This window comes from Rosa chinensis, chromosome 5 (assembly GCF_002994745.2).
Source record: "Rosa chinensis cultivar Old Blush chromosome 5, RchiOBHm-V2, whole genome shotgun sequence".
Classification (NCBI taxonomy): domain Eukaryota; kingdom Viridiplantae; phylum Streptophyta; class Magnoliopsida; order Rosales; family Rosaceae; genus Rosa; species Rosa chinensis.
In genome coordinates this window covers 72411320-72437983 of record NC_037092.1, presented here as the reverse complement: position 1 = coordinate 72437983, position 26664 = coordinate 72411320, and the positions used below count along the sequence as shown (strand labels likewise).

The following is a 26664-nucleotide window of genomic DNA, read 5'->3' as shown; positions in this document are numbered from 1 at the left end:
CTTGGTCACAATCTTTCTCCATTTTCTCTGCCATTGACTCCGGGGATCGAATGACTACTGGAGAAAGTAATGGGATTGCATTGGGAGTATCCGAAAAAGGGTTTGCTGGGGCAGTGCTTGTAATTTGATCAAGATGAAGAGATGCCGGCGCTCGCTCTTGTAGCCTACTTGAGAGCCTCCCTTCTTTCGCTTTGATGTTGCATGCATTGTGAACCTCCATTGTTAAATAAACTTGGTATGATTTCAATGGAAATGGCTTTTCAAAATTTTGTACAGTTTTCGATCCCTCACTTGGCTTGCTTGTAGAGGTTTTGAAAGGGTATATATGCAAGTTAACCAAAAGGGTATACATAGAAATGGTGCTAATTATTATGACTAATTATTTTTTGGCTCTAAAATTAAGGGGTTGGTTATAGAGGTGAACGGTCAGAAAACGCAAAAGTTACTTAAATGGGACTACGACAGTTTGAATAAACGGTCATTTGCTCTGTTCCAGCTATCAGTTTGTTTCAGATGTTGCCTTGTACCCCTACTTGATTAGTGGAGGAAATTAACAACGAAGAGATGATCTCATGGAGATAAGGATGAGAATAGGCCGTGCCAAGATTATGTTTAGTACTACTAACTCATATGGTCCATCCCTTTAATATATATATTTTTTTAAAATTGTTTACGTTATTTGACATTTTATTTGTCACATATCTTGCAATTCAAAATTATTTTATTTGACACATGTTTCACGATTTAGAATTTTTAAGACTTGTATGATTTTTTTTTTTTTTTGTGTGTGTATATTTTACCCAACTCTTTTGCTAACTAATAAGTTACGTCCATTTTCAAATGTAATTATTAAATTTTTTTTTTTTAGCCTTATTGAGTTTATTATCAGTTTATCACCACGTGTGACCCACCCTCGTATTCTTTACTTTATTGGATGCTTGGATGCTTGGAACAACTCCCATTCTAAACAAATTACAAACGCACACGCATTGTTCAGAGGAACAGATGGATCAGAGATTGAAGAAGAAGCCAAGTGCTAAAAATCATCAAACGTCATTAGTCAAACAAAATATCTCACTCACTCTCACTCAGAGAGAGAGAGAGAGAGAGTGAAGCGGGAAATATCAACGACCAATTAACAACCTTGTGGCAGATCAGTTCCCAAAAATGGCTTTCTCAACTCGGCCACTGTTCAACCACACACTATACGCACCACCACTTCGTCAACCCAAGAAGCAGAAACCTGTAATCCCACTTTTCTCTAATGCCCACTCTACCCCTCCTCCCCTCCGTTCTTCTGCTTGTTTCAGGGCCAAGTTTGGCACTTTCACAAACCCATCATCAAAACTCGGATTCAGTGTCAAGGCACACAAAACTGACCACAACCCATTTCAGATTCTGCTTTTTTTCTATCTTGGTTTTGAGTTCATTTTGCATTTGGTTTGTGTAGGTTGGATCTCAGAATGGCTATTCTTCAGGGGATGAGGCTCAGTCTCTTATTCCTGAGGCAACTCCGCAAGAGGATTATTCTTGGGTTTCTGTGATTATTCCGTACGTTTCTACCCAGTTTAGTTGTTTATATGAGTTCTTCTCATGTTTTGAGTAATTGGGTGTTCTTTAAACCTCAATTCTAGAATGGGGGTAACATTTTGTGAGCCAATGTAATGGAGGACCTTATTGGGGGTAAAGTTACATGCTTTAGTTTTTGTACTGAAGCAAATTGAGTAATGTTTGAAGGATAGCAAACTATGCCTTGTGAGTGAATGTTTGTTTAAACTAAAGAAAGAAGCAGCTTTTTAGATGAACTAACATACTGCATTGTGATTATGTTTATGCTTGAAAAGCTCTCTACTTTTTGGTACTTGTGATAAGGGTAACATGTTGGAAACCAATGTAATGGAGGATCTGAATTGGACCTTAATGGGGGTAAGGTGTCATGCTTTAGTTTTGGTACTGAAGCAAGTTGAGTGCTTTTCGAAGAGTAGCAAACTCTGCCATGTAGTTTAATATAAAATTAAAGAAAGAAGCAGCTTTTAGATGAAAGTAGAGACTGCAATCTGCTGAAATTTGTGTTTGAATAGTTCTCTATTTTCTGGTACTTGTAATTGTGTTAATAACCAACTTCTTGGAATTCTAGTTTTGTGTTTCCGGCATTGGGTGGTCTGTTATTTGGGTACGACATTGGTGCCACTTCTGGTGCTACCATCTCATTAACGGTATACCTTCATTTTTAGTGGTTTGCTTTTGTGGTTTTGATGATTAAGTGTGACCAAGGTGTTTCTATGTTGATATGTCACAGTCCGCTGAGCTTAGTGGCACAACTTGGTTTAATCTAACAGCTGTTCAGCTTGGTCTTGTGGTATGGGTTATTGGATCTTAGTTAACTTGCTTATGTTATTTGAAATTCTTCTGCTCTTGTCTGCCAACAAACCAAAAGGACATCAGTAATCATAAAGTACATTGTTTTGATGCAGGTTAGTGGTTCCCTCTATGGAGCTCTTTTTGGTTCTCTCCTTGTCTACCCAATTGCTGATTTCCTTGGTATGTGCTTTGCTTTGCCCATTTACTTTACTCTGAGGTTTTGGAGCTTCATGATATATCTTTTCTAACTCAAAACTATTAAATGGACTATAAAGGAAGGAGGAGAGAACTCATCACAGCAGCTGCACTTTATCTCCTTGGGGGTCTGATCACCGGATGTGCTCCGGGCCTTGGTGTTCTCTTAGTAGGGCGTCTTTTATATGGCATTGGTATTGGAATGGTAAGCTTCTTTTCAGTTTTATGTAGCTTCTAACAAAGCAAAAGGAGAAAACCTTTAACGATTTGTTTTGACAGGCCATGCATGGGGCTCCACTCTATATTGCTGAAACATGTCCATCTCAAATTCGTGGAACTCTAGTGTCATTGAAGGAGCTCTTCATAGTTTTGGGGATCCTGGTATTGTTTAAATAACCATTTTTTTTCATGTTGATGTTTAATTTTATTCACTTTCTAGACTAAAGTGAGATGTTCTGTATGCAGTTGGGTTATTTAGTAGGAAGCTTTCAGATTGATGCAATTGGGGGGTGGCGTTACATGTATGGAATAAGTGCTCCCATTGCTTTACTTATGGGAATAGGCATGTGGATTCTCCCACCCTCTCCTCGCTGGTTGCTTCTCAAGGCAGCTCAAGGTAAAGGGTCTGTGAAAGAATACAAAGAAAAAGCCGTTCTTGCCTTGAGCAAGTTGAGAGGCCGGCCTCCTGGTGACAAAGTGTCTGAAAAGCAAATAGAAGAGACATTTGTTACTTTGAAGTCAGCCTATGCAGATCAGGAATCAGAGGGGAGTTTGATGGAGGTCTTTCAAGGCCCTAGTTTGAAGGCCTTCATAATTGCTGGGGGTTTGGTCCTTTTTCAACAAGTAATTTTTCCTCATCTCTGCAATGAAATGAATTTATTGCTTTCTCGTTTTTTATTTTTATTTATTTACAAAAATATGTATCGGAGAGAATATAAAGAATTAGTAAGCCAATCTGCTACCTGATTTGACAGATAACAGGGCAACCAAGTGTCCTATATTATGCAGGTCCAATTCTTCAGGTATCAAATCATCAAATCATCAAATCATTGTAACTTTTTCTGGGTGTGTAAAGTTCGTTTTCTTTCATGTCAGTTTGCCTTAACTATGTGATACTCTTTGTCATCTTGTTAATCAAGAGCGCAGGATTCTCCGCTGCCGCTGATGCTACCAAAGTATCGGTTATAATTGGGTTGTTCAAGGTGCATATGATATTCATTTCATAGATAATTTTGATTTACGAGGGAATGCTGTAGGAAGCTCCACTTTTTGGTCTGACTATTCTCTGTGTCTGCAGTTCGTGATGACAGGGATAGCTGTGCTGAAAGTTGATGATCTAGGAAGAAGACCTTTGCTGATAGTAGGAGTCAGTGGACTTGTATGCTTCCTAACTATTCAATATTTTAGTTCGTCATTTTTTTTGTTCATTTGACTACTCCGTGACATGTTAGCTGGTAATGATGATGATGCAATGTTTATTTCTTCTTTCTTCTCTTTACCTCAGGCTCTTTCCTTGTTCCTCCTCTCTGCTTACTACAAATTTCTTGGAGGGTTCCCACTTGTTGCTGTAGCTTCTCTTCTTCTCTATGTTGGTTGCTACCAGGTATTTTTTTCCTTTGGCTCTTGGCATTTGTTAGTCAATCTTCTTATAATGTTTTATTTAAATGGAACAGTCTAATAGCACCACAACTTTGTTTTTGTCGTACGGAAAAGTCACACCTGTAAACCAGAATCTTAAAACTTGACATAAACTCCTCCCCCGCCGGCACCACAGCTCTCTTTCCAACTTCCCCGAAAAGAATGGATGGAGTTTGCTATCTTAACTGTCATATTTTTTGGCTTTGATATTAAGACAGAGGTTTTGACATTATTGAATATTTGTGCTCAAATGCCTTTTCAGATATCTTTTGGTCCTATAAGTTGGCTTATGGTATCGGAAATATTCCCGCTTCAGACAAGAGGAAAAGGGATTAGTCTTGCAGTTCTTACTAACTTTGGTTCAAATGCTCTTGTGACATTTGCATTCTCACCATTGAAGGTATATACTGTCATCTATTAGCATAATTAGTTTCACACTTCATGATTAAGCTTTCAGAGGACTGGTACAGAATTGGTGCACTAAGATTTGATAATTCTGCAGGAGGCACTAGGAGCAGACAACCTTTTCCTCCTTTTTGGGGCTATCGCCTTGATATCTCTTCTGTTCGTTGTACTAATTGTCCCAGAAACCAAAGGTTTGAGTTTGGAAGAAATAGAATCCAAAATCTTGAAATAGCTGCTAATCCATGTCCAGAGCCTGTCATTGTAAGTTTTCCCACTTGACATGTATTCACAAATCTGTAACCGTGTTTGTTACTAATACTATATTCACAGAATCATGTAAAATTTGTTCCACAACTATGTAAATCACTATATGATTCAATTTCACGACGCTTCAGTGACATTTCATTCTAAAGAGCAAGTAGTTTACTCGAAGCAAAATTAGCTGCACACTAAACACTTGAACTTGAATCCGGTTATCAGTAAAACTGTGCTCAACTAATCATGATATGGACATGAAACTTTTCAGGTGTTTTCTTCAACTTATGAACTGAAACTCGTAATTCATTTGGTGTTTTAGTGAATGACAGTAATCTTGCAACGTTTGGTCACTTGGAGGTGACCAAAGAGGGACTAGGAAATTCATGGTCAATCACAAATGAAGCGAAAGTCAGCACCAGAGAATAACAACTAGAGGAAAAAAAAAAAATGGAAATCCATGAAGTCTTTAGTTTACTTCCAACTTCCAAGACTCGGATGATATAGTGAGTGACCATAAATTCGTAAGCTACTATGTAAGCAAGAGAACAGCACTCTTCATTAGATTCAATACAGGACACCCAAGTGAAAACTGTGAAACAAACCCTATCCAGACCTAGTCCAACACATTCTGGACCAGAATCTAAGAGTCCCTAGATATTTTTCCACGATAAAAATCAGTTTGGAGACTAAATAGATAATTACAAAAATCTATTCTGCTCTAAAGCCTTGAAATGATCCTCAATAGTGTTTTTCCAATTTTGTCAAGTGGGGTGCCATATCCTACACTGTTCAGAGAAAGCCATGTGTCACTCAGCCAATCTCATTTGTGTGGCTTTCAGGGACTTCATAACCACACCACAGATTTTTCAATCAATCCACACTTAAAGCTCTTACTCATCTTAATATCCATCCCACTAACACTTCACCATCTTCAGCTTTATTGCATCACTCACACGCTCTCAGGAAATCAGCACCACTTTGATCCATGGCTTCCACAGTCTCAACTGTTGGAGCTGTTAGCAGAACACCCGTACTTTCCCGCCAAATTATCTCTCAACTGTTTACATTTTGTTTTCTTTTAATCTATTGCAGAACACCCAAAAGTGTTTTTCTATTGTTATTTTTTATGTGATTCTTAAAGTACAAGAGTTTTGATCAGAGTTATATATATATTTTTTTTATCAAGTGGTTTTTGCTCGATCAAAAGAGAAACCAAGTGAAAAGTTTGTAATGTTTTTTATTTGAATTATTGCCTTGTTTGTTGGTCTATATTTAATGCAGTTGAGCTTGAACAGCTCTGGTGCTGGAAGCTCAATCCCAAGCTCAGCTTTCTTGGGCAGCAGTTTGAAGAAGGTCAACAACACCAGACTTCCCTACCACAAATCTGTATCTGCAGGTAGCTTGAGAATCACAGCAGAAATCGATGAGGGAAAGCAGTCGAAATCAGACAAGTGGAAAGGCCTTGCTTATGACATTTCTGATGACCAACAAGACATTACAAGAGGAAAGGGAATGGTTGATTCTGTGTTCCAAGCTCCCACTGGGAGTGGGACTCACAATGCCATCATGAGCTCATATGATTACATCAGCACCGGACTTCGCACGTAAGCTAGAAAACATGTAGAATTAATTTGTTTGCTAATTTATTCGTTGATATGTGGAACATAATCGTATTGTTAGAAGAGAACTGAGACTTTGGTCATGATCGATAAGAGGACTGCTGAATTGTGTGTTTCAGGTACAACTTGGATAACAACATGGATGGGTTTTACATAGCTCCAGCTTTCATGGACAAGCTTGTGGTTCATATCACCAAGAACTTCATGAGCCTGCCTAACATTAAGGTAAGAGACAATCTTACATACATGAAAATGAATCCGGAGTAGACTTTGGATCCCAACTGATGTGACAGTGTCTCATTTATTTATGCCTTAGCCTATTTTGAACTGTTATTTTTTTCTAAGTAAGATATTGTCATTTCATATGCGAAATCTGTTGTTGCCTCTATTATTATTATCATTAACGTAAGTTTTTCCACAAAATACTGTTTGTGATTATCAATTTTTGATAGCTCGGATGATTTATTTATATTTGTATCATGATTAGGTTCCCCTTATTCTTGGTATATGGGGAGGAAAAGGTCAGGGAAAATCATTCCAGTGTGAGCTTGTGTTTGCCAAGATGGGAATTACGTGAGTTTCATTTGAATTTGCTGCTATTATTTCTTCATAAGATATGTTTCTTTTGTTTGTATTAATTACACAGTGATTAAATTTCAGCCCCATCATGATGAGTGCTGGAGAATTAGAAAGTGGGAATGCAGGAGAGCCAGCAAAGTTGATCAGACAAAGGTATCGGGAGGCTTCAGACATCATCCGAAAAGGAAAAATGTGTGCCCTCTTCATCAATGATCTCGATGCAGGTGCTGGTAGGATGGGTGGAACCACACAGTACACTGTGAACAACCAGATGGTCAACGCAACCCTCATGAACATTGCTGATAACCCAACAAATGTGCAGCTTCCCGGTATGTACAACAAGGAGGACAATGCTAGAGTGCCGGTTATTGTCACTGGTAATGACTTCTCTACACTCTATGCGCCTCTTATCCGTGATGGTCGTATGGAGAAGTTTTACTGGGCTCCCACAAGGGAAGACCGGATTGGTGTTTGCATCGGAATCTTCAAGACTGACAATATTCCTGAGGAGGCTGTTGTTAAGATTGTAGACTCATTCCCTGGTCAATCTATTGGTAAGCATAGATTAAATATTGAGACAAGTATGAAGCAAGAAATTAGAAATGATTTGTGGAGAGTGTTTGACATATCATATATATCGATTAACATTCACATGAAAATGAAGATGTGTGTAAATTAGGATCGTCATAACTTGTCATATGCCATTCTTGCAGATTTCTTTGGTGCCCTTCGAGCTCGTGTCTACGATGATGAAGTGAGGAAGTGGATATCCGGTGTTGGAGTAGACGGCATTGGGAAAAAGCTTGTGAACTCAAAAGAAGGTCTCCCAACTTTTGAGCAGCCTAGGATGACACTGGAGAAGCTTCTTGAGTATGGTAACATGCTTGTTCAAGAGCAGGACAATGTCAAGAGAGTTCAACTTGCTGACACTTACTTGAGTCAAGCAGCACTTGGAGATGCTAACCGGGATTCTATTAAAAGAGGAGATTTCTATGGTTAGCACCCTCTATCCTTACAGACTTCAATGGGTGATTTTAATCAACTCTCTTCTCCTTGATTAATCATTATCAGTACGCATATATATTACCTTAAGTAGAGTAGTGATTTGGATCAAAGTTTTCAACGAATGATTAATCAGTACGTATATAGATGTCATCTTAAGTAGAGTAGTGATTTTGATCGAAGTTTTCAATGAACTTATGTGATGCAGGCCAGGCAGCCCAGCAAGTTCATGTACCAGTTCCTGAAGGATGTACTGATCGAACAGCCTCAAACTTTGACCCAACAGCTAGGAGTGACGATGGTAGCTGTGAGTACCAACTCTAAGCTGTATAAACAGATTGATGGGGGTGGGAGATGAAGAAATGAAGATATTGCTTTCTTGGTCTTTTTATTATGGACTGATATTCCTAATTTTGTTGTAATTACCCTCAATTCTCATGGAATTTCGTGCTTTGCTTTCGTTCTCATGAATAAATTAGCTATTGATGTTACTACCTTTTTCTCATACCAAGCGAGTTGAACCTAAAAATTAGGGCTGGCCTGGCGAACCGTAAAACCGAAGGAACCGCACCGAAAAACTCGGTTCGGTTCGGTTTTAGAGCATATGTATTTGCATTTTTCTCGGTTCGGTTCCTGATGGAGTGTTATAGGTTCGGTTTCGGTTCTTGTTTTTAAAACCCCTTTGGAACCGAAATACAGATGTCAGTGTATAAGTGGATGTTAGGGCCGAGCTTATTTTTGTAAAATAGACTCATTCTCATTTGATCCGGTGCCAACATCTGATCTGTCTAATTCCTATCCATTCGATCAAAGTCATCAAACCCTAACATTTCTTTAGTTCTCTAGTGTCTAACCCTCTATCGCAGTATCGCTCAGAGCCTCAGACGCTCACTGCCTCACTCTCTGCCTCACTCCATTCTCTGCCTCAGAGCCTCAGACGAGCAAGACGATCGAAAGATTCAAAACCCAGACGAGCAAGACGATCGCACTCAAAGATCGGACGATCGCCCCGACGAACAAGACCATTGCGTCTTCGATTTGCGATTTGGTTGATGCGTCTTCGATTTGCGATTTGCGTCTTCGATTTGCGATTTGCGATTTGGACCCCAGTCTTCGACCACCATCAATGTAAGTCTGGACCCCAGTCTCATGCTTTTCTTTCACTCCCTCTCTTCTCCTTCTCCTTCATCTTCTTCTTCTACTATCTTTCAATTATTTTCCATAGCCGTTGACTTCAGGCATTTGACTATTGATGACATCTTCAGCCGTCTTCTTGAAGTCAGAGGCCGACCCGGAAAGCAGGTGCAGGTGTGCAGCTATCGGAGTCCGAGATTCGACAACTATAGGAGTCCGGAAAGCAGGTGCAGGTGCAGTCTCTGCCTCTAAAGATTTGTGGTATAAAAATTCAAACTTTGTTCTTGTTTGTTTCAAACTTTCAATTTTTGATGGTTTTTGCTTACTCGGTTTTGTTTACTTGGTGCGATTTGGAATCCTATGTGGTTAATTTGGCAACCAATTTATTCGATTTGATTAGGCAATTACTTGGTCATGGTTGGTACTTTGATAATTCACAAAGATCATATAACAATTGTGGCGGGTAGGGATGTAATATGATATGCATTTGGGGGATGTGCATCACGAGCTGGAAATCATGAGGAAAAACACCAGTTAGCTTGCATCAAATCAAATTAGAATCAAAAACCACTTTGAGGAGTATCAATTACTTTTTATGTAAATAGAATTATGAACTTATATGTTATGCATCAGATGTATTCAAACACCCACTTATGGAAAAACACCAAGTCTTTGAAAGACACACACTGCATTATTGCTTTCTCTCGAGGCAGCTTGTCATTTATCATCACAAAGTTCACTTGCTTTATGAACCAGAAATAACCACATCTCACATTTTATTTGTTTAGTATTTTGGGATGTGGAAGACTCCCATTGTTTTGATTAAACATAGGCCATAGGCTATAGCCCATTACTGTGGGTGCTTAACAATTAAGGTAGGGTTTTTTTGCATAAGTTAGAAACCTGATAGATCACAGAGTGGATTTTATTTTCAAACTTTGATAAAATAGTTTGCATTTTTCTAACATTAGATTTGCATAAGTTAGAAAAACTTGATAATTGATGGAGAATGAGTAAGGAATTTTGCATAAATTGATTGCTACCTGACATGTGAATATAGAAGAACCTAATTTGTTTTTTTTTTTTAGATTCTGTGCAGCCAAAACTCTGAGACACTTGACTTTCATTCTTCCGCCATGGCTTCAACAAGAAGAAGCATGTACCTAGAGCAGTAAACCCAGTTTTTACAGGTAGTTTTCTCTCTATCCATTTCTGGTCTTCTCAAATTGTATAGGATTTGATATTCATTTTCTGTGGGATTGATTGGACTGTGTGGGATTGATGGTTTGAGAATTGCGAACTGGGCATTTTTGTATTTACTATGCATTTGAGGTGAACTGGTAAATGGGTTTTCTTTTGAGTGCTCTGTTGTGGTATAGATTATAGAAGAACCTACTGCTACTATATGACTGCTACTACTGCTAGTGCTCTGTTGCTCTGTTTTGTTTGTGCTTTGTTAACTGTTAATGAAAAAAAGATATTTGCATCTGTTTTGAGGCTAATGAATGCAGATTTGTTATTTTGTATGCAGATTTGGTATTGAATATGGAAGGTTGGAAGCCTTGTTGCATTGATGAAGAGGAACTGAGGAAGCCATGCTGGAAATGTTTGATTGTTTGCAGTAATGCACTTTGATGAAATATTGAATCATTCATGAACTATTTCAATTTTAGTTGGTTTGTTTCAGTTTGAGACTTTGAATTGCTCAGTTTGATGTTGATTGTTGATTGTTGATGTTGATGTTGATGTTGATTGTTGATGTTGAATGTTGATGTTGATGTTGAACTATTTCAATTTTAGGTTTGTTTCAGTAGGAGACTTTGAATTTCTAATTTGTTATATTGGTGTTGATTGTTGAATATGTAGATTATAGATTGAGTTTTATGAGTGAATGGTATTTGCAATATTGAATCATTTGAATGTATGTATGGAAATCAGGAAAACTAGAAGCTGGAGACTAAAAAAGGCTGAAAAAGAGTTTGTCTATATGGAAAAACCGAGGAACCGAAAGTAGAACCGAACCGAACTTGGTGCCAAAAACCGAAAAACCGAGTGTGAAACCAAAAAACCGTAAAACCGACTAGAACCGAAAAACCGAGGAACCGACCCGAGAATGGTCGGTTCGGTTCTATTTCGGTTCTTGATACAAAAATCACCATACCCGAACCGATTATCTCTTCTCGGTTCCGGTTCCGGGTTCTGATTTCAAAATCGTAGAACCGACTCAGGCCAGCCCTACTAAAAATTCACCCTCACTTCACTTCACTTCTATCTTATGCATTAAATAAAAAAATAAAATAAAAAGAAGAAGAAGAATCGGTCCTTAACAGTGCTTCTCAGTTCTCCATTCCATGTCTGCTGTATTGGTGGCTGACTATAGTATGTGAGGTTTTCAGCGCAACATCAGACTAATGACCTTATGTTGAAGGATGTTGAATTCTAGTGTGCCTCTTCCAATTAGGGTTTAGTTCTAGAGTTGTAATAGGAGAATGTTCTAGATTTCCTAGTTATATTCAGATTCTATTACCTTGTATGTACTCTGTAAATCCATATATAAAGGGCTTCTATTATCAATAATAGAATACACACAATTCTCTCGAATCATATTTTCCTATAACACGTTATCAGCACTAGCCCTAAAAATCAAAACCCTAAAACTAAAAACCTGAAAACACTTCTCACCAAAATCTGCCTCCAGCCCTAGCCCGAGCTAGCCACACCTCTGCTACAACCCTGTGCCTGCTGCCCCCGCAGCCCCTACTCACCCGTGTGCCTGCTGCCTCCGCAGCCCCTGCGCAACATCTGCTAGCCCACGCTAACGTCTGCGCACTTGCAATCCGCAGCCCTGCAGCCTGCCCCCCGCGCGCACCGTCTGCCCCCCTGCAACCCGCGCGCCTGCCTTCAGCAACCTGCCTGCCTGCCTCACTCGCACACTGCTGCCTGCCTCAAGCGCACGCTGCTGCCTTGCTGCCTGCCCCTCACATGCTGCTTTGCTGCTGCCCCGCATTGCTGTTGCTGCCTTGTTGCATCAACACCACGTGTCCTCAAGTCCCGAATCATCAAGTAAGTTTTTACAATTAAGGTTCCTGCTTTCTTGTCTTTTAAATTTCTTTATTTTATTCGGGGATTTGCAACTCTATAACGTGGGTTCGATTATTTAATAAGCGGAATTGTGGGGATTCATGCTATATACGAACTAAGAGCATTCGTGATCGTAGGACTAAGAGCGTCCTCAAGCATCGATCTTTGACCATATTAAACATCATTGTTTCGGTCTAATCCAAATAAACTTGAAAATTGATTTCTTGGTAGCATAGCTCGGAAATCTTATTATTAGTGATCATGGAAGTTTTTACTCCGATACTAATCTATTTCTTCTTCTTATTTTCAGGATGTCGAATGAACCAAGAATCGACTTTCCATGCTTGACTCAACGGGTTCAGAATACCATAGTTGGGTGACTGACGTTGAGAACCACCTCACTTCTTTGGAGATATTACCTATAATCCGGCCACCAAACCCGGATCTTGTTTTCGAGCCTACAACCACTAAGCATGCTCCAACAGTCATCCTGATGCAACGACACATGGATAAATCACTTCGTTTGGAGTACATGTCGATCAGAGATGCAAGAGAATTATGGGTAGCGCTAGAAGAGCATTTTGGCAATGTCCAAGATTCCCTCCTCCCTGATTTGAAGGTCCAATGGAGCAATCTGCGTGTTGCGGACTTCAAAACTGTTGCTGAATATAATTCAGAAGCTCTTCGCCTCAAATCATGTTGAGGTTTTGTGGACAGCCTGTCACAGAGTAAGAGCTAATTGAGAAAACTCTCTCCACATTCCCCGTCTCAGCAATCTTGGTATCAAAGCAATATCGAAACGAATGCAATGCTGGACGGATCATGAGTTTAATTAGCTTATCAATGTTATGTCTGTAGCTGAGAAACATGATAATATACTCGTGAAAAATTATAATTCAAGGTCCGTTGGAACTAAGAGCGTTCATGAGGCTAATTATAATGCACCCAAAGGAGGGCGCAAGGAGCGGAACCCTAATAATAAGGGACATGATAGACGTGTGGGTCCATACAATCGCCCTAACAAGGAAGGTAACCGCCAAACTGGAGCGGGTACACGTGGTGGCAACGCCACACGTGGGAGAGGTGGCCGTGGCGTCACTGGCCGTGGTGGTGGCACTATGGGCCATGGTGGTGGCGCCAACCCTCCTAGGGAACGTCCACAACGTGCACCTCAATTGAAGGGAGGCAACCACAATGACGTGTGTCATCGATGTGGATCAAGTGAGCATTGTTTCAAGCAATGCAAGGCAAGCGAGCAACTAGCTGCAAGATACAAGGCGTACAGGGACTTGAGAGAGCAAGAAGTCTACCTTGCAGAAGAAGAAGAAGAAGATGGTGAAGACGTCAGTCTCACCATAGAGGACTTCAAAGCTGGAGATGAAGTGCACAAGGATGCCGCAGACTTTCATTAGATTAGTCCTTTTTATTTTCCAAGTATTATGTAATGGCAACTATGCCTTAGTCAATAAATGACATTTTATATTAACTCTTTCTCACTAGGCTCACCCAATTAATTGTGATGTCTAGGAAAGGTTTGAACTGAGAGAACGGTTTTAAAAGAGAGCCTTGCTCCACCAAAATCTCGCCTTACCTTACCTGGTCACAACTAAATTGGAGTACGTTACCAAATGGATTGAGTGACTACAATTTGTCTAAGTTTGATTTTTATTTTGGATTAGACTTTGGTTAAGAAACATTGATGTAATCATTGGCTATTTTTATTAATAAAGTATCATTTTATTATTTAATGTCTTGGACATATTTTAGTTCTGAACTTTATTATTTTCAGTATGTTTCCCGAAGAGCTAGAATGTCTCGTGGATAGTGCAACCACACATACTATTCTTCGAAATAGGCAACTTTTTCTATGGATGACGCCTACTCAATCTGTTGTGACTACAATGGCTGGATCATCTAAATTGATTCATGGTAGAGGACTAGCCCAATTTATGTTGCCAAATGGCACAAATATTAATGTCACAGAAGCTCTATATGCTCCTAGGGCTGGAAGAACCCTATTGAGTTTCAAAGATATTAGAGCCAATGGTTTTCATGTAGAAACACATTGTGAGAATGGACAAGAGTTTCTTTGCATCACCTCTAATGACTACAGACATAAACGAGTATTAGAGAAGCTTATGTGTCGCTCTAGTGGGTTGTATGCAACCACTATCCGAATAATTGAATTCAACCATGTCATGAGAGATGACTTATGGGGTTCTGACACATATAGGCTTTGGCATGACCGTTTGGGACACCCAGGTTGTGATATGATGATCCGTATACTAAAGACTTCACACGGACATCCATTTTTCAAAATGAAAAGAAGTCAAACCCGAAATTCGGTCCAAGGAAGGGCACTGGCGCCACATGGCACCATTCCTATGAAAAACCGGCCGTCATTGGCCGGAGCCGCCTACCCCTTGAGGCCCAAAGTTGACCTTGACGCCACTACTACCTCCTTGGCCCAATTTTCTGCTTTTAAAGCTTATCTTTCGTTTTGCAAAGCCTGCTCTTTAGCAAAGTTAGGATCTAAACCATCCTATGCAAAAGACACTAAAGAAAATATCTCATTCTTACAAGAAATCCAAGATGATATTTGTGGACCTATTCAACCATCGTGCGGACCATTTAGATATTTTATGGTGTTGGTTGATGAATTGACACGCTGGTCACATGTCATGCTCTTGTCCACCAGAAATGCTGCATTTGCTAAACTCCTAGCACAAACCATCAAATTACGGGCTCACCACCCTGATCATTCTATTAAGTCAATACGTCTTGACAATGCTGGGGAGTTTACATAAAAAACTTTTGATGATTATTGCATGTCCATTGGGATTGAGGTCGAACATCCTGTTCCTCATGTTCACACCCAATACAGCAGCCGCCATTAAAAGACTTCAAATGGTTGCTAGAGCATTAGTCATGCGCACCAATCTCCCTGTTTCTGCTTGGGGTTATGCAATATTGCATGCAACCATGCTTATTTGTCTGAGGCCTACTGCCACTCAACCTTTTTCTACGTCCCAGATGGTTACTGGATATGAGCTTGATGTCTCACACTTACGCATATTTGGGTGTGCAGTTTATCTGCCAATAGCGCCGCCACAGCGCATCAAAATGAGACCTCAAAGACGATTAGGCATTTATGTTGGATATGACTCTCCAACGATCATCTGCTATTTAGAACCCTTGACAGGCGATCTCTTTACCGCTAGATTTGCAGATTGTCACTTTGATGAGACAGTCTTCCCGTCGTTAGGGGAGATAAGAACACTAATGTTCAAAATGAATGATAGAAATTGTCATGGTCTATCCCCACTTTGTCTCATCTTGATCCCCGAACCGCACAGTCCAAAATTGAAGTGCGGAGAATACTCAATCTTCAGAACGTAGCAGATTCGATGCCTGATGCGTTTTCTGATATCGCTAAACTGACGAGATCACACATACCTACTACAAACGTGCCTGCAAGGATTGATATCCCCAAAAGTGGGGGATATGATGCCATACCTAGGGGAGATAGTCATGGCACCGCCGTCCCTAGTAGAGATGGCACTGTGGTTAAGGCCAACCTCCCTGCAAGAAAACGAGGGAGGCCCAAGAAAGAAAGCGAGTTTGGCACAAAAAGATCCATTAATCATCGATATAGATAATCTGTCTCATGAAGATATTCCGAATTATGGTTATGTCTAATAGACATCATTGGGGGACGCTCCAATTACAGAACCAATTCCAGAGAATAGAGAGATCTCCATGCATTACACTAATGTACATGAGACGTTGAAGAGAAACTCTATTATACTTGATGATGCGTTTGCATATTCTATTGCTCAAGGCATCATAGAACATGATGATATCGAACCTCGCTCTGTTGAAGAATGTTAACGGAGAGCGGATTGGCCTAAATGGAAAGATGCGATCCAGGCTTAATTGGATTCACTAACAAAGAGACAAGTATTTGGGCCTATAACGCTGACACCCCCAAATATAAACCTTGTTGGCCATAAATGGGTCTTTGTTAGAAAGCGTAATGAGAAAAATGAGGTTGTTAGGTACAAAGCCCGCCTTGTGGCTCAAGGTTTCTCACAACGCCCTAGAATCGATTACGAGGAGACTTATTCTCCTGTAATGGACATTATAACGTTCCGCTACCTTATCAGTTTGGTGGTTTTCGAAAAACTTGACATGCAGCTAATGGATGTGGTTACAGTATATCTTTATGGGGATCTAGATTCAGATATATATATATATATATATATATATATGAAGGTTCTAGATGGACTTTAATTACCTAAATCAAGTGGCTCTAAACTACGGAACGCGTTTTCTATAAGATTGAAACGCTCACTATATGGATTGAAACAATCCGGACGGATGTGGTATAACCGTCTAAGTGACTACTTGATTGGAAATGGATATGTAAATAACGAAATATGCCCATGCGTGTTTATTAAAAGGACAAGTTCCGGATTTGCAATCGTAGCAGTTTATGTCGATGACATGAATCTAATTGGAACACTAGATGAGTTAAGAGAAACTGTTAAGTACTTGAAATCCGAATTTGAGATGAAAGATCTTGGGAAGACACGGTTTTGTCTCGGATTAGAAATCGAGCACCGTAGTGATGAGATTATGATCCATCAGTCAGCATACACTCAGAAATTACTAAGGCGCTTTAATGAAGATAAAGCAAAGCCTGTGAGTACTCCTATGATTGGTCGAAGTCTTGAGCCCGGAAAAGATCCGTTTAGTCCAAAGGATGAGGATGCAGAGTTGTTAGAGGTGCCCTACCTAAGTGCAATAGACGCATTATTGTACTTAGCTCAATGCACAAGACTGGACATCTCAATCGCAGTAAACTTGTTAGCTCGACATAGTTCCGTGCCAACAAGACGCCATTGGATTGGTGTAAAGACAATCTTTCAATACTTAAAAGATACGATTGATATGAGTCTATTTTATCCCTACAGAGAGAAAAGAAATGACGAAAGTTTGGGATCGGACCCTATAAGGCAAAAAGCCAATTTCCGTGACACAGCCGCTGACGCCACTGCACATAGTGGCTGGCGTCCTACTCCTCCTCCCCTCTATCAAAATGATAGTAATGTCTTGATGAGTTTTGCTGATGCAGAGTATCTCTCTAACCCATGCAGGGTATCATTCCCAAAAGGGTTATGTTTTTACCATGGGAAGCACTGCGATATATTGGAGGTCTACAAAACAGACCATTGTTGCTACTTCCTAGAATGATGCGGAGATTATTGCTCTACATGAAGTCGTGTGTGAATGCATATGGCTAAGGTATGTAATTAGACACATTCGAGGAACTTGTGGTTTAAAGTTTACCACAAATGAACCTACAAGCATTTATGAAGATAATGCAGCTTGTATTGAGCAAATAAAATTAGGTTTCATCAAGGGCGACAACACCAAGCATATATCGCCTAAGCTCTTTTACAGTCAGCAACAACAATCACTTCTAAAAATTGAAGTAAATCAAATCCAATCAGAGGATAATGTAGAGGACTTAAATTACCTAAATCCACATTCGAGAAACATGTAAAGAGTATTGGATTGAGAAGGCTATCCGAACTCCCGTGATTGTAGCAATCAAGGAGAGACATTGACATCAAGGGGAGGGATGATGTCTACATGTTTGATTTCAGAGAGTGAAGGACGTGTTATGCTCTTTTTGTCCTTCGACCAGGGTTATTTTTGTCCCACTAGGTTTTTGTTACTTGACAAGGTTTTTAGTGAGGCAACAATCAAAGCGTCATCACCAAGTTTGAGCGGCACAAGGGGCAGTGTTGAAGGATGTTGAATTCTAGTGTGCCTCTTCAAACTAGGGTTTAGTTCTAGAGTTGTAATAGGAGAAAGTTCTAGATTTCCTAGTTATATTCAGATTCTATTACCTTGTATGTACTCTGTAAATCCCTATATAAAGAGCTCCTATCATCAATAATAGAACACATACAATCTCTCGAATCATATTTTCCTATAACACGTTAATTAATGTGTAAAAAAAAAAAATAGTATCAAAGATTGCTCATAGGGATTCAGTTCAAATATTTGATGTACATCTTTAAACTTCCAGAGCCGGAAAAATGGTTTATTGTCCACAATACAAAGCTTACACAAACATTCTAAATGATGTTTGTTAACTACTTATTCATGTATAGAAACTTGTACAAATTAAACTCTAGAGGATTAATTATCAACAGTTGCATTTCACCTTTCAATTAGCCTGAAGTATTCTTCCCTGATTTTCTTCCTCAACGACTGCAATACATTGAAAAAGGACTATGAGAATGAATCATCACTTCAACAATAGTTTAAGATACATTGTACCAAAAACAAAAGTTTAATATACAGCTCGATACTCAGTTTCACGTAGAGAATCTATAGTTGAAGTTTAATTGTTAGACTATCAATCTGGACTATGGATCAATAAAATTGTTGATTTCAGATTAACTGACAGTGTAATATGCCAAATATTTATCAAGTGAGCCTTAGTTTTATAAAGACCACTTTGCACTTTGTATCATTGTATGGTTGAATGAAGGAAAGAACATGGAGTTACCTTCATAAGCATTGGTAGAGATTGGAATGCGTGGTGATGAGGACAAGGCTGACTGCGATGGGGACAAGGCTGACTGTGAAGTAGTAGTTCTGGGGGATTCGTCATTCCGAAGCAATGAAGTTATAGCCCCTTTCACCTTCTCCACCACACCCGCTTCACCAGGACTTTTCCTCGGACTCATTGCATCAGATATCACTTGTGAAAGTGCTCTCTCATCTTCCCCGGGCTCAAACTTTTGAATCAAATACTCCTTTACAGATACACCCTTATCCCATCTTTGTTCGGCAGTAGTCTTTCCAGGAGCTGCTGGGGCTGACGAAGGTTGTGGATCCTCTAGAGCTCCACGAGTCGAAGACTTATGCTCGACTGCTGATGCTGACAAGGGTTGTGGAGCTTCCTGAGCTGTAATGCTCTGTGAAGGTGGTGGGGCTGTAACAGTGAGACCATGTATTTTTGTGAGATCTGGGTGTGAAGAAATGAAATTTTCTCTCGTTGTGGTAACTGGTGGTGAAACAGTGAGACTTTCTATCTTGGAGGCAATTGCATGTGTTGCATCTGTAACTGTGGCATAAGCTGGTCCTAACTTCTCTGATGCTGCATTGTAGCCTGTTCCCAACTTTTCTGATGCTGTGTTGTAGCCTGTTCCCAACTTCTCTGATACGGTGGCATAGCCTGTTCCCAACTTCTCCGATACGGTGGCATAGCCTGCTCCCAACTTCTCGGTCACAGTCTCAGTTATTGTCTTCTTAGGACTAGGAGTCTTTGTGGCGCCAGTTTCGGTTACTGTCTTGCTGGGACTGTGAGGCTTGTTAGGCGAAGTACTGTGAGACTTGTTAGGAGAAGTTTCACTCGCTGTCTTCTTAGGACTATGAGGCTTTGTGGCTGTGGTGCCTGTTGCTGTCTCGTTAGTACTAAGAGTTCTCGTGAGAACAATTCCAGTAAATATCTCATTGGGAAGCTTCGTGATCACACTTTCGGCTACTATCTGGTTAGAACTAGGAGAATTCAGCTCCTTATTTTGTCCAGAGCTCTGACTGACACTGCTCGACAAAACACGCTTCTCAGAAACCACAGGAGTTGCTAACTTTGCGGTCTCCCTGTATCCTTCAGGTGCCATCTCTGATTTGTACACTGAAAATAACACAAAACTATTAGAAAGGAGAACAATGGAGCATCAAGAAGACACTGATGCATTATACTTCTGAAAGGGTGAACAAGCATAGGAAAATAATTAATAAAGTTTTGTATATATTGACTATTACTTGGGGCTCCTAGGTATTCAGCATCTTCTTCTTCCTCTTCATTATCATTCAAGTTTGCACTCCATGAAGGGGTGATGTTATCGGTCTCATGGCTATCATTGTCATGATGTTTCTTCTTGTAGCTGAGTGAGTGCTTCAGTTTCTTAGCTTTCTCTTTCACCTTGGTGAGGACTGATTTCTTGGGATGGTGGTTATGATCTTCTTCTGCATCATGGCTTCCAACTGGAGATGATAAGGATGTTGGTGACGACCTTGAAAATTCAGTTCCTGGGTACAAAAAAAGAGTAAGCACACAATTATCATAAACGAATTCCACAATTAGTTATTTATTTTATCAGGTGTAATGGACAAATTAGGATCGTCTTCTAAGTATGATTCTATTGAGATTATGGCATGGGGATACCTCGAAGATAGTGTTCCATAGTAGGGTTGACAGCAAGTTTTTTGTGATCAGAGGTCATTGTAGTTTCAGCATCACCATGTCTTTGCGGACGTTCGAGTTGAGCCATTGTTCTCTAATTCACAAATTAGAAGGGTTTCTTGGACTGCCTCCGCTGTCGAAATAATTCAGGTCTCTGAATGTCCTCTACTTATTATGGGGTTCTGCCATTTTCTTCCGGGGTTCTTGTCTAGACGACCAACAAGATCCACAAGTCAATTAGCTGGTTTGTTTACGGGCTCCATTTTCACACGTGGCCTGAGAAGTCATTAAGTTTAGCTTGCTGCTACTTGCAACACAAGAATGGTTATTTCCTGGAATAGAAATTGACCAAGTCAGCTTTAACCATCTTCCTTTGCCTTTGCCTTATGCTTGGGAACACTTTGGATTGTAAGAGATGCATGAAACACACAATTGCTTTCCATCATAAATGGATTTTCTTCTTTTAGGATCCTCCTTCTAATACGCACAATTGGAAACAAAAATTAGAAAATGAAAAGCCTGGGTCAGATACTGTTTGTGAAAAAAGTAGTTTCACTTCCCTGGTCCTAAGCAACATAGCTTCTTGCAAGTCAACGACATCATACCTTTGTGGCTCTAGAAGGTTAAAGAAAACACTTCTTTTGTTGACTCAAATCCAACCATAACAGATATACATGAACTTCATAATCCTGCAGCATTATCGCACTCCCTGTTGTCAACAACACATTTGATAGCAGTATGTAATTGCAGGATCGTTTGGGCACAGTTGTTGGAAAACCAAGGCAAGTTCCTACTCCACTCAACCATATATAGCACTGCCCAACCAGTGATTAAAACCAAAAGGCAACAAAATTTTCGTACTTGGAAGGAACAAAACCGAGTAGGAAATAGAAAAATTGACTCCTTCGCGAATCCTAGATTTGTAATACAAGGTTAGAAACTTAAAAGAGTTGATTAATCACGTTCAAGCATGGAATCTAGGTACAGGGACCAGGATATATACAAGTATATCAAGGACCAAGCCTTCACGGCAACAATCCTTAGGACAGCACTTGATTTTCACATGTCCACATCTGAATACAAGAGAAATTGTAATCATACGCTTCAATACAAGCCTAAACACTCTTGGAGACAAAACACTAGTAATCTTACTCTACATAATGCTTTCATATGAAATTAAAGAATGCTGTAAGTAATTTTATATTTTGACTTGAGAACCTTCTATCATTCGTCCAAGATTGAAAGGATTAGCTAAATCCTCTACCTCTACTTTTTCTTATCCTATTTTCTTCCCCTCCACCTTATCAAAATGTTTCCCTAAAGAATTCAAAAGCTGCATTTCTGTGCTACAATCCCAATTCCCTTTTCAGCTGAGCAAGAGTAGCTTCTATCTCATCAATATTCTCTTCAATACTAGCCCCCATACTGGCTTCCTTTTTACTTGCACTTTCCGTTGTCTCTTTCCCAGAATTTCTGAATGGACCCTTCTCAGGCCCTTCATTGATGTTATCTGATCCAACCTCTGGATCTGTTATGTTGAGTTCTTTCTCAAGAAATTCTACAAATTCTTCTCCAATTTCCTGCAAAGCATAAATACAGAATATAAGTGAGGTTTTCCTGCTAACTTGGCATTTGCAAATATGTATCATAAAACAACAAGGAGAAGGATTAACATAGTCATGTTTTCAAGTTCAGCAAGAACTTAATAATATCGCACCGACAATTCCTCCCACAAACTCCTTGGCTTTCCTTGTGTAGAAGCACTTTCTTCCCAGTTCTGGAATTCTGCTTGAATATCTTTAAAGAAGTCCTCTGTAGCACCAAAAAGGCTTGTCACACTATAATCTTACTTAAGATAAAAAGGATAAATGAAATTGATGCTTGCTGAGACAAGAGGCAATGCAAGCAAACATTAAGGCCTGTCTGATGTCTCACAGAGAGGACATATCTACCTATTGTTATTTGAACATCCCTCACAAAATTACCTGCACAATGAAGGGCTTAATAATAAGAACACACTAAAATTTACCTATATTATAGACTGGTCCAAGGTACAATATCTTGGTCTATCTAGACACGTTACTCCACAGTCTCCAAAGAAGCCAGTTATTTGGATATATAGTACAGATTTGAATGGCCATTAGCCCAAAAGATAGTTTAATGACTGATCCAATTATTAACATCTTCCCCCATGCTTATTCATCAAAATAATAAAGATAATTGCCAAGGTTGATACTTGAATAGTAGCATGTCATTTTTCACCGAAACATATTTATTATTGAACTAGACTGATTCACAACGAAAATAGTTGTGTAAAACAGCAGACAGGTTTTCATGTGCACTTAAGTTTACTAATCACTTACCGAATCCATAAAACTCTTCTTCATCTTGAGCCTTCTTACTTTGGCTCTTTTGAGAATCAGAATAGGAATAGTCAGATCCATAATTAGAGTCATAATTCCCCCGAGATTTTGAATTCAGCAATGTACTATAGGCATGTTTAATCCTCATAAATTTCTCCTGCGCATTTGGCTGTACAGCATAGAAAAGTTAGGAATGGTGAAACCATTACTAGAAGTTCGAATCACTACATATAGAAGACATGTGGTAAACCACAGAATCAGAAAACCAATTCATATCCACTACACTACCCGGCAATACAAAAGAGGGAAATTGGAAATTCCGAAGAGCACAACACACAATTAAAAGTACAGCTCCGACAGTTGGTGCCATAAACACAAAATTAGTTTGGCATTATTAGACCATCTGTTATCGAGACACTTTCTATCCACACAATCAATCAAGCACCCCTCAACGTACCTCTCATCATTAGCCTGGTTATAGGCTTATGGCCTCAACAATGTCAAAAGGGCAATCACCCTTAGAATGTAATTGCTTTTCCTAATCAACACTAACATCCTCTTTCTTCCTCCTTAGTTTCTACAACTGGCCAACATTTTGCATGTATTTTACGACCAGAACTCCAACAAAGACAAACCACTTGTTTCAATTTTCCGATAAATTCAGTTACGAAAGAGCTTACTAGATAAAACTAATTCAATCAAATTCTTTCTATTTTCAGTAAACCAAACAAGAAAACAAAGAACTACCCAGAAATTAAAAATTTGAACTTTAAACTCGAACCTCTTTATTAACATCTGGGTGATACTTGAGGGCAAGTTTCCGATACGCCTTTTTGATCTCGACATCAGTAGCAGAAGGAGACACCCCCAAAACTTGGTACGGGGACTCCCTGCGGCTCGCTCTCGTAACAAAGCGTCGTCGTTTGCTACTGAAATTCGAGAAACTCGAAGAGTGGGAGGAGAACACGACGAGATTCAGGTTGGTTTTTGAGGGGTACCCCAGAATGGGTGTTGAAGATTTGGGTCTGATTTGCAGGTAAAGAAGAGATCTTGAAGAAGAAGAAGAAGAGAGGTTGAAGAAATAGAGGTGTGGTGGTGTTAGAGGCAGTAGAGCCAGAAAACCATGCATGTTCTTGGTGAACTAGTTTCTGGAGTGGTTAAATTACTGTCATGTCCCTTGGAGATTGCTGAGACATATGGCTCTGTATTTGAGGTATGGCGGTCTGGGAAATCGATGATGATGATATGGGTGTGTCCGGGTGTCCGTATCTGTTAAGGCCAATGAACGACTAGATTTTATTAGGTGGAAAATAGTTTCTTTTCTGTTTTCCAAATCTCTCAATTTTCTTTGGTTGGATTATTTGGGAATTTTCACAAATTTTCTCTATTTCCTAACTTGAAATATAAATTTTTTTAAAAAAAGTTATTTTCGCATGATATTTATTAGAGGTCTCGAAAGCCGAGTTGAGTGAAGGGTTAAGATCAAGGGGAAATGATCATTTACTCAATTTTAGCTTAAAATTTGCCCATTTACTCCAGTAACAGTTTTTTAACCTCATTTACCCAAAACACTCTAAGAGATTATTTCCCCTTTACCCAATTAATTCTTTTATTTATTTTTGGGACTTTTTTGCCCTCTCCTTCTTTCTCATTTAGAGAGAAAAGTCATCCTCTACCTTGCTGTGCTCCGGTGACCAGCGACCGGTGACCGGAATCCGGTGACTAATGATAGGAATCCGGCCACCGTACTGTTGACCGGATTCCGGTGTCTGAATTTATTGCCCCTAATAATACCTAGTAACCATATTATTACCTCCCAGTAATTATATTATTGCCCCCCAATAATTATATTATTGCCCTCTCAGTGAATTGCATAATCTCCCAAAACCAAAATGAATACACTACAAGCACAATTGATCAATTAATAACCATATTATTACCTCCCAGTAATCATATTATTGCCCCCCAATAATCATATTATTGCCCTCTCAGTGAATTGCATAATCTCCCAAAACCAAAATGAATACACTACAGGCACAATTGATCAATTAATATGCATATTATTGCCCCCAAGAATCATATTATTGCCCTCCAAGAATCATATTATTGCATTATTGATTAGATAGTAGATCATTGGCCTCCAATACAAAGTCCAATGTCTCTACTGCCCCCCAATAGACCACCAAAAATGCACCATTTTGTAGAATTCACAGATAATTTGATTTTAATACACAGAAAACAACAGGTAACTTATCAAAACACCACACTATAGTGATCCCTGTCCCTCATATCAAAGTCTACTGGGGGCCAATAATGTGTCTATATATTGCCCCCCAGTAGACCATCAAACAAACCCCACAGTTACATTGCAATTCCTTCCTCATTCTCGGGGTTCACAGTGTACAAAAAAAAAAAAAGTGCTATGGGCACCCAAGAGTGTGAAGCTGGCTCGTTTCCTCCAGCAGCATCAAAACCCCCATTTCCTCAACCCTAGAGTCGCCAGCCCCGCCCGTCCAGCCACTCGCAGCAACGGCAACCCTAACGCCCCTCCTCCTCCTCCGCCGGACGACGACGACGAGCGCGCCAAGAAGAAGCACAAGCTCATCCTCGGAATCAAACACCAACAGCAAAATCGCAAACCGACATTGTCGCCATTCAATTCCGGCCCGTTCTGCTCCGATTTCAATGCCAACGACGACGATCCGAACAAGATCGGATCCAATCATACGGTGATCATCGATCTCTGATTGATTGTTTTGATTTTTTGTTCTCCGTGTGAAAACCGGCGCACCAGAGAGAGAGAGAGAGTCTGGAAGGAGAAAGAGTCTTAGAGGAGAGAGAGAGAGAGAGTCTGGAAGGAGAAAGAGTCTTAGAGGAGAGAGAGAGAGAGAGAGTCTGGCTGTCGACCGGAGGTAGAAAGAGAGAGAAACTGAAGGTGGAGATCAGGGAGAGAGAGAGATAGAGTCGGGGAGGAGAGAGTCTGAGAGATGAGTTTCAATTTAATTAAAAGATAGGGGCAAGACTGTCAGTAGATGTTAGAATGGATAAATGGGGTTAAAAAACTCTTAGTGGAGTAAGTGGGCAATTTTTAAGCTGAAATTGGGTAAGTGGTCACGACCCCTAAGATTAATACACACTCCTGAATGATCTATCTTGTTCCACTCAAGTTATGAATTATGTCACTTACTAATTAAAACTAATTTCAAATGACATGCTCTGCATGTGTAAGAAAATTTTCTTATTAGAGAAACATAAGAAAAATTATTTAAGGAAAAAAAAAAACAAAAGATGAAATGTTTTATGTAGATAGAGAAATTTTATTCACGCAAGAATGGGAGTGTGAAGGGGAAGAATTTGACTGTATTTCAAATTTGTCATCTTTATGGACCTCAATTTCTTCAGGATTCAGAAAAAAGAGAACTCCAAGTAAAGTATAATTGTAAAGCAACTCATTGGCTTTTTCTCTCTCTGCTAGGGTTTCCTCTAGCTGAGAAACTGACCGAGATTGGCAATGTGATGGCAGCGTCGTCCAGACTGTTGCTGTTGGACGGAGTGGAGGAGGTCGTGAACCTGGTCAGGGGCAGCGAAGCAATTCAAGATCCCTTCTTTTATCTGTGCGGCCGGATACTGGCTCCAAAGAAACATGTTAAGATCCCTTTGTTCTCGGCGGCAATCTCTGGAATATGGGGCTCAAGGAAAGGGTGTTGATCCGTGAGGAGGAAGCTAGAGTCTTCGTCTTCCAGTTCAAGGACCAGGAGGA

The 26664-nt window shown here is 39.8% G+C and overlaps 4 protein-coding genes and 1 long non-coding RNA gene across 7 annotated transcripts; 3 read left to right on the top strand and 2 right to left on the bottom strand.

Moving 5' to 3' along the window:
- Positions 1-999: 999 nt before the first annotated feature.
- LOC112203205 (D-xylose-proton symporter-like 3, chloroplastic) lies at positions 1000-5004 on the top strand. 2 transcript variants are annotated; one of them, XM_024344201.2, is made up of 14 exons: positions 1000-1245; positions 1451-1551; positions 2138-2216; positions 2300-2359; positions 2475-2541; positions 2637-2761; positions 2836-2937; positions 3022-3399; positions 3531-3578; positions 3696-3758; positions 3854-3934; positions 4061-4159; positions 4457-4594; positions 4697-5004. In XM_024344201.2, exons 1-14 carry the CDS (start codon positions 1168-1170, stop codon positions 4829-4831), a joined length of 1554 nt encoding a protein of 517 aa, XP_024199969.1. In that variant the 5' UTR covers positions 1000-1167; the 3' UTR covers positions 4832-5004. The 2 variants fall into 2 exon arrangements, with proteins under 2 accessions (XP_024199969.1, XP_024199968.1); XM_024344200.2 differs by having other exon boundaries at positions 1001-1365.
- A 717-nt stretch (positions 5005-5721) lies between these two features.
- LOC112203207 (ribulose bisphosphate carboxylase/oxygenase activase, chloroplastic) lies at positions 5722-8562 on the top strand. Its single transcript, XM_024344202.2, has 7 exons — positions 5722-5887; positions 6139-6461; positions 6596-6701; positions 6964-7049; positions 7137-7609; positions 7769-8050; positions 8266-8562. The coding sequence occupies exons 1-7, from the start codon at positions 5843-5845 to the stop codon at positions 8379-8381; spliced, it is 1431 nt and encodes a 476-aa protein (XP_024199970.1). The 5' UTR covers positions 5722-5842; the 3' UTR covers positions 8382-8562.
- Positions 8563-12164: 3602 nt separating this feature from the next.
- Positions 12165-12920, top strand: LOC121053125. The gene is made up of 2 exons (XR_005810845.1): positions 12165-12254; positions 12583-12920. It is a non-coding gene; the product is annotated as an uncharacterized LOC121053125 (long non-coding RNA).
- Positions 12921-18333: 5413 nt separating this feature from the next.
- Positions 18334-21425, bottom strand: LOC112166855 (flocculation protein FLO11). The gene is made up of 5 exons (XM_024303776.2): positions 21147-21425; positions 20524-20873; positions 20121-20387; positions 18859-19989; positions 18334-18557 (listed from the first exon to the last, which is right to left on the bottom strand). The coding sequence occupies exons 2-5, from the start codon at positions 20627-20629 to the stop codon at positions 18514-18516; spliced, it is 1548 nt and encodes a 515-aa protein (XP_024159544.1). The 5' UTR covers positions 20630-20873; positions 21147-21425; the 3' UTR covers positions 18334-18513.
- Positions 21426-21549: 124 nt separating this feature from the next.
- On the bottom strand, positions 21550-24195 carry LOC112166856 (chaperone protein dnaJ 20, chloroplastic). 2 transcript variants are annotated; one of them, XM_024303777.2, is made up of 5 exons: positions 23686-24195; positions 22905-23073; positions 22494-22526; positions 22259-22353; positions 21594-22121 (listed from the first exon to the last, which is right to left on the bottom strand). In XM_024303777.2, exons 1-5 carry the CDS (start codon positions 24031-24033, stop codon positions 21888-21890), a joined length of 879 nt encoding a protein of 292 aa, XP_024159545.1. In that variant the 5' UTR covers positions 24034-24195; the 3' UTR covers positions 21594-21887. The 2 variants fall into 2 exon arrangements, with proteins under 2 accessions (XP_024159546.1, XP_024159545.1); XM_024303778.2 differs by lacking the exon at positions 22494-22526 and having other exon boundaries at positions 21550-22121; positions 23686-24193.
- Between the last annotated feature and the right edge of the window lie 2469 nt (positions 24196-26664).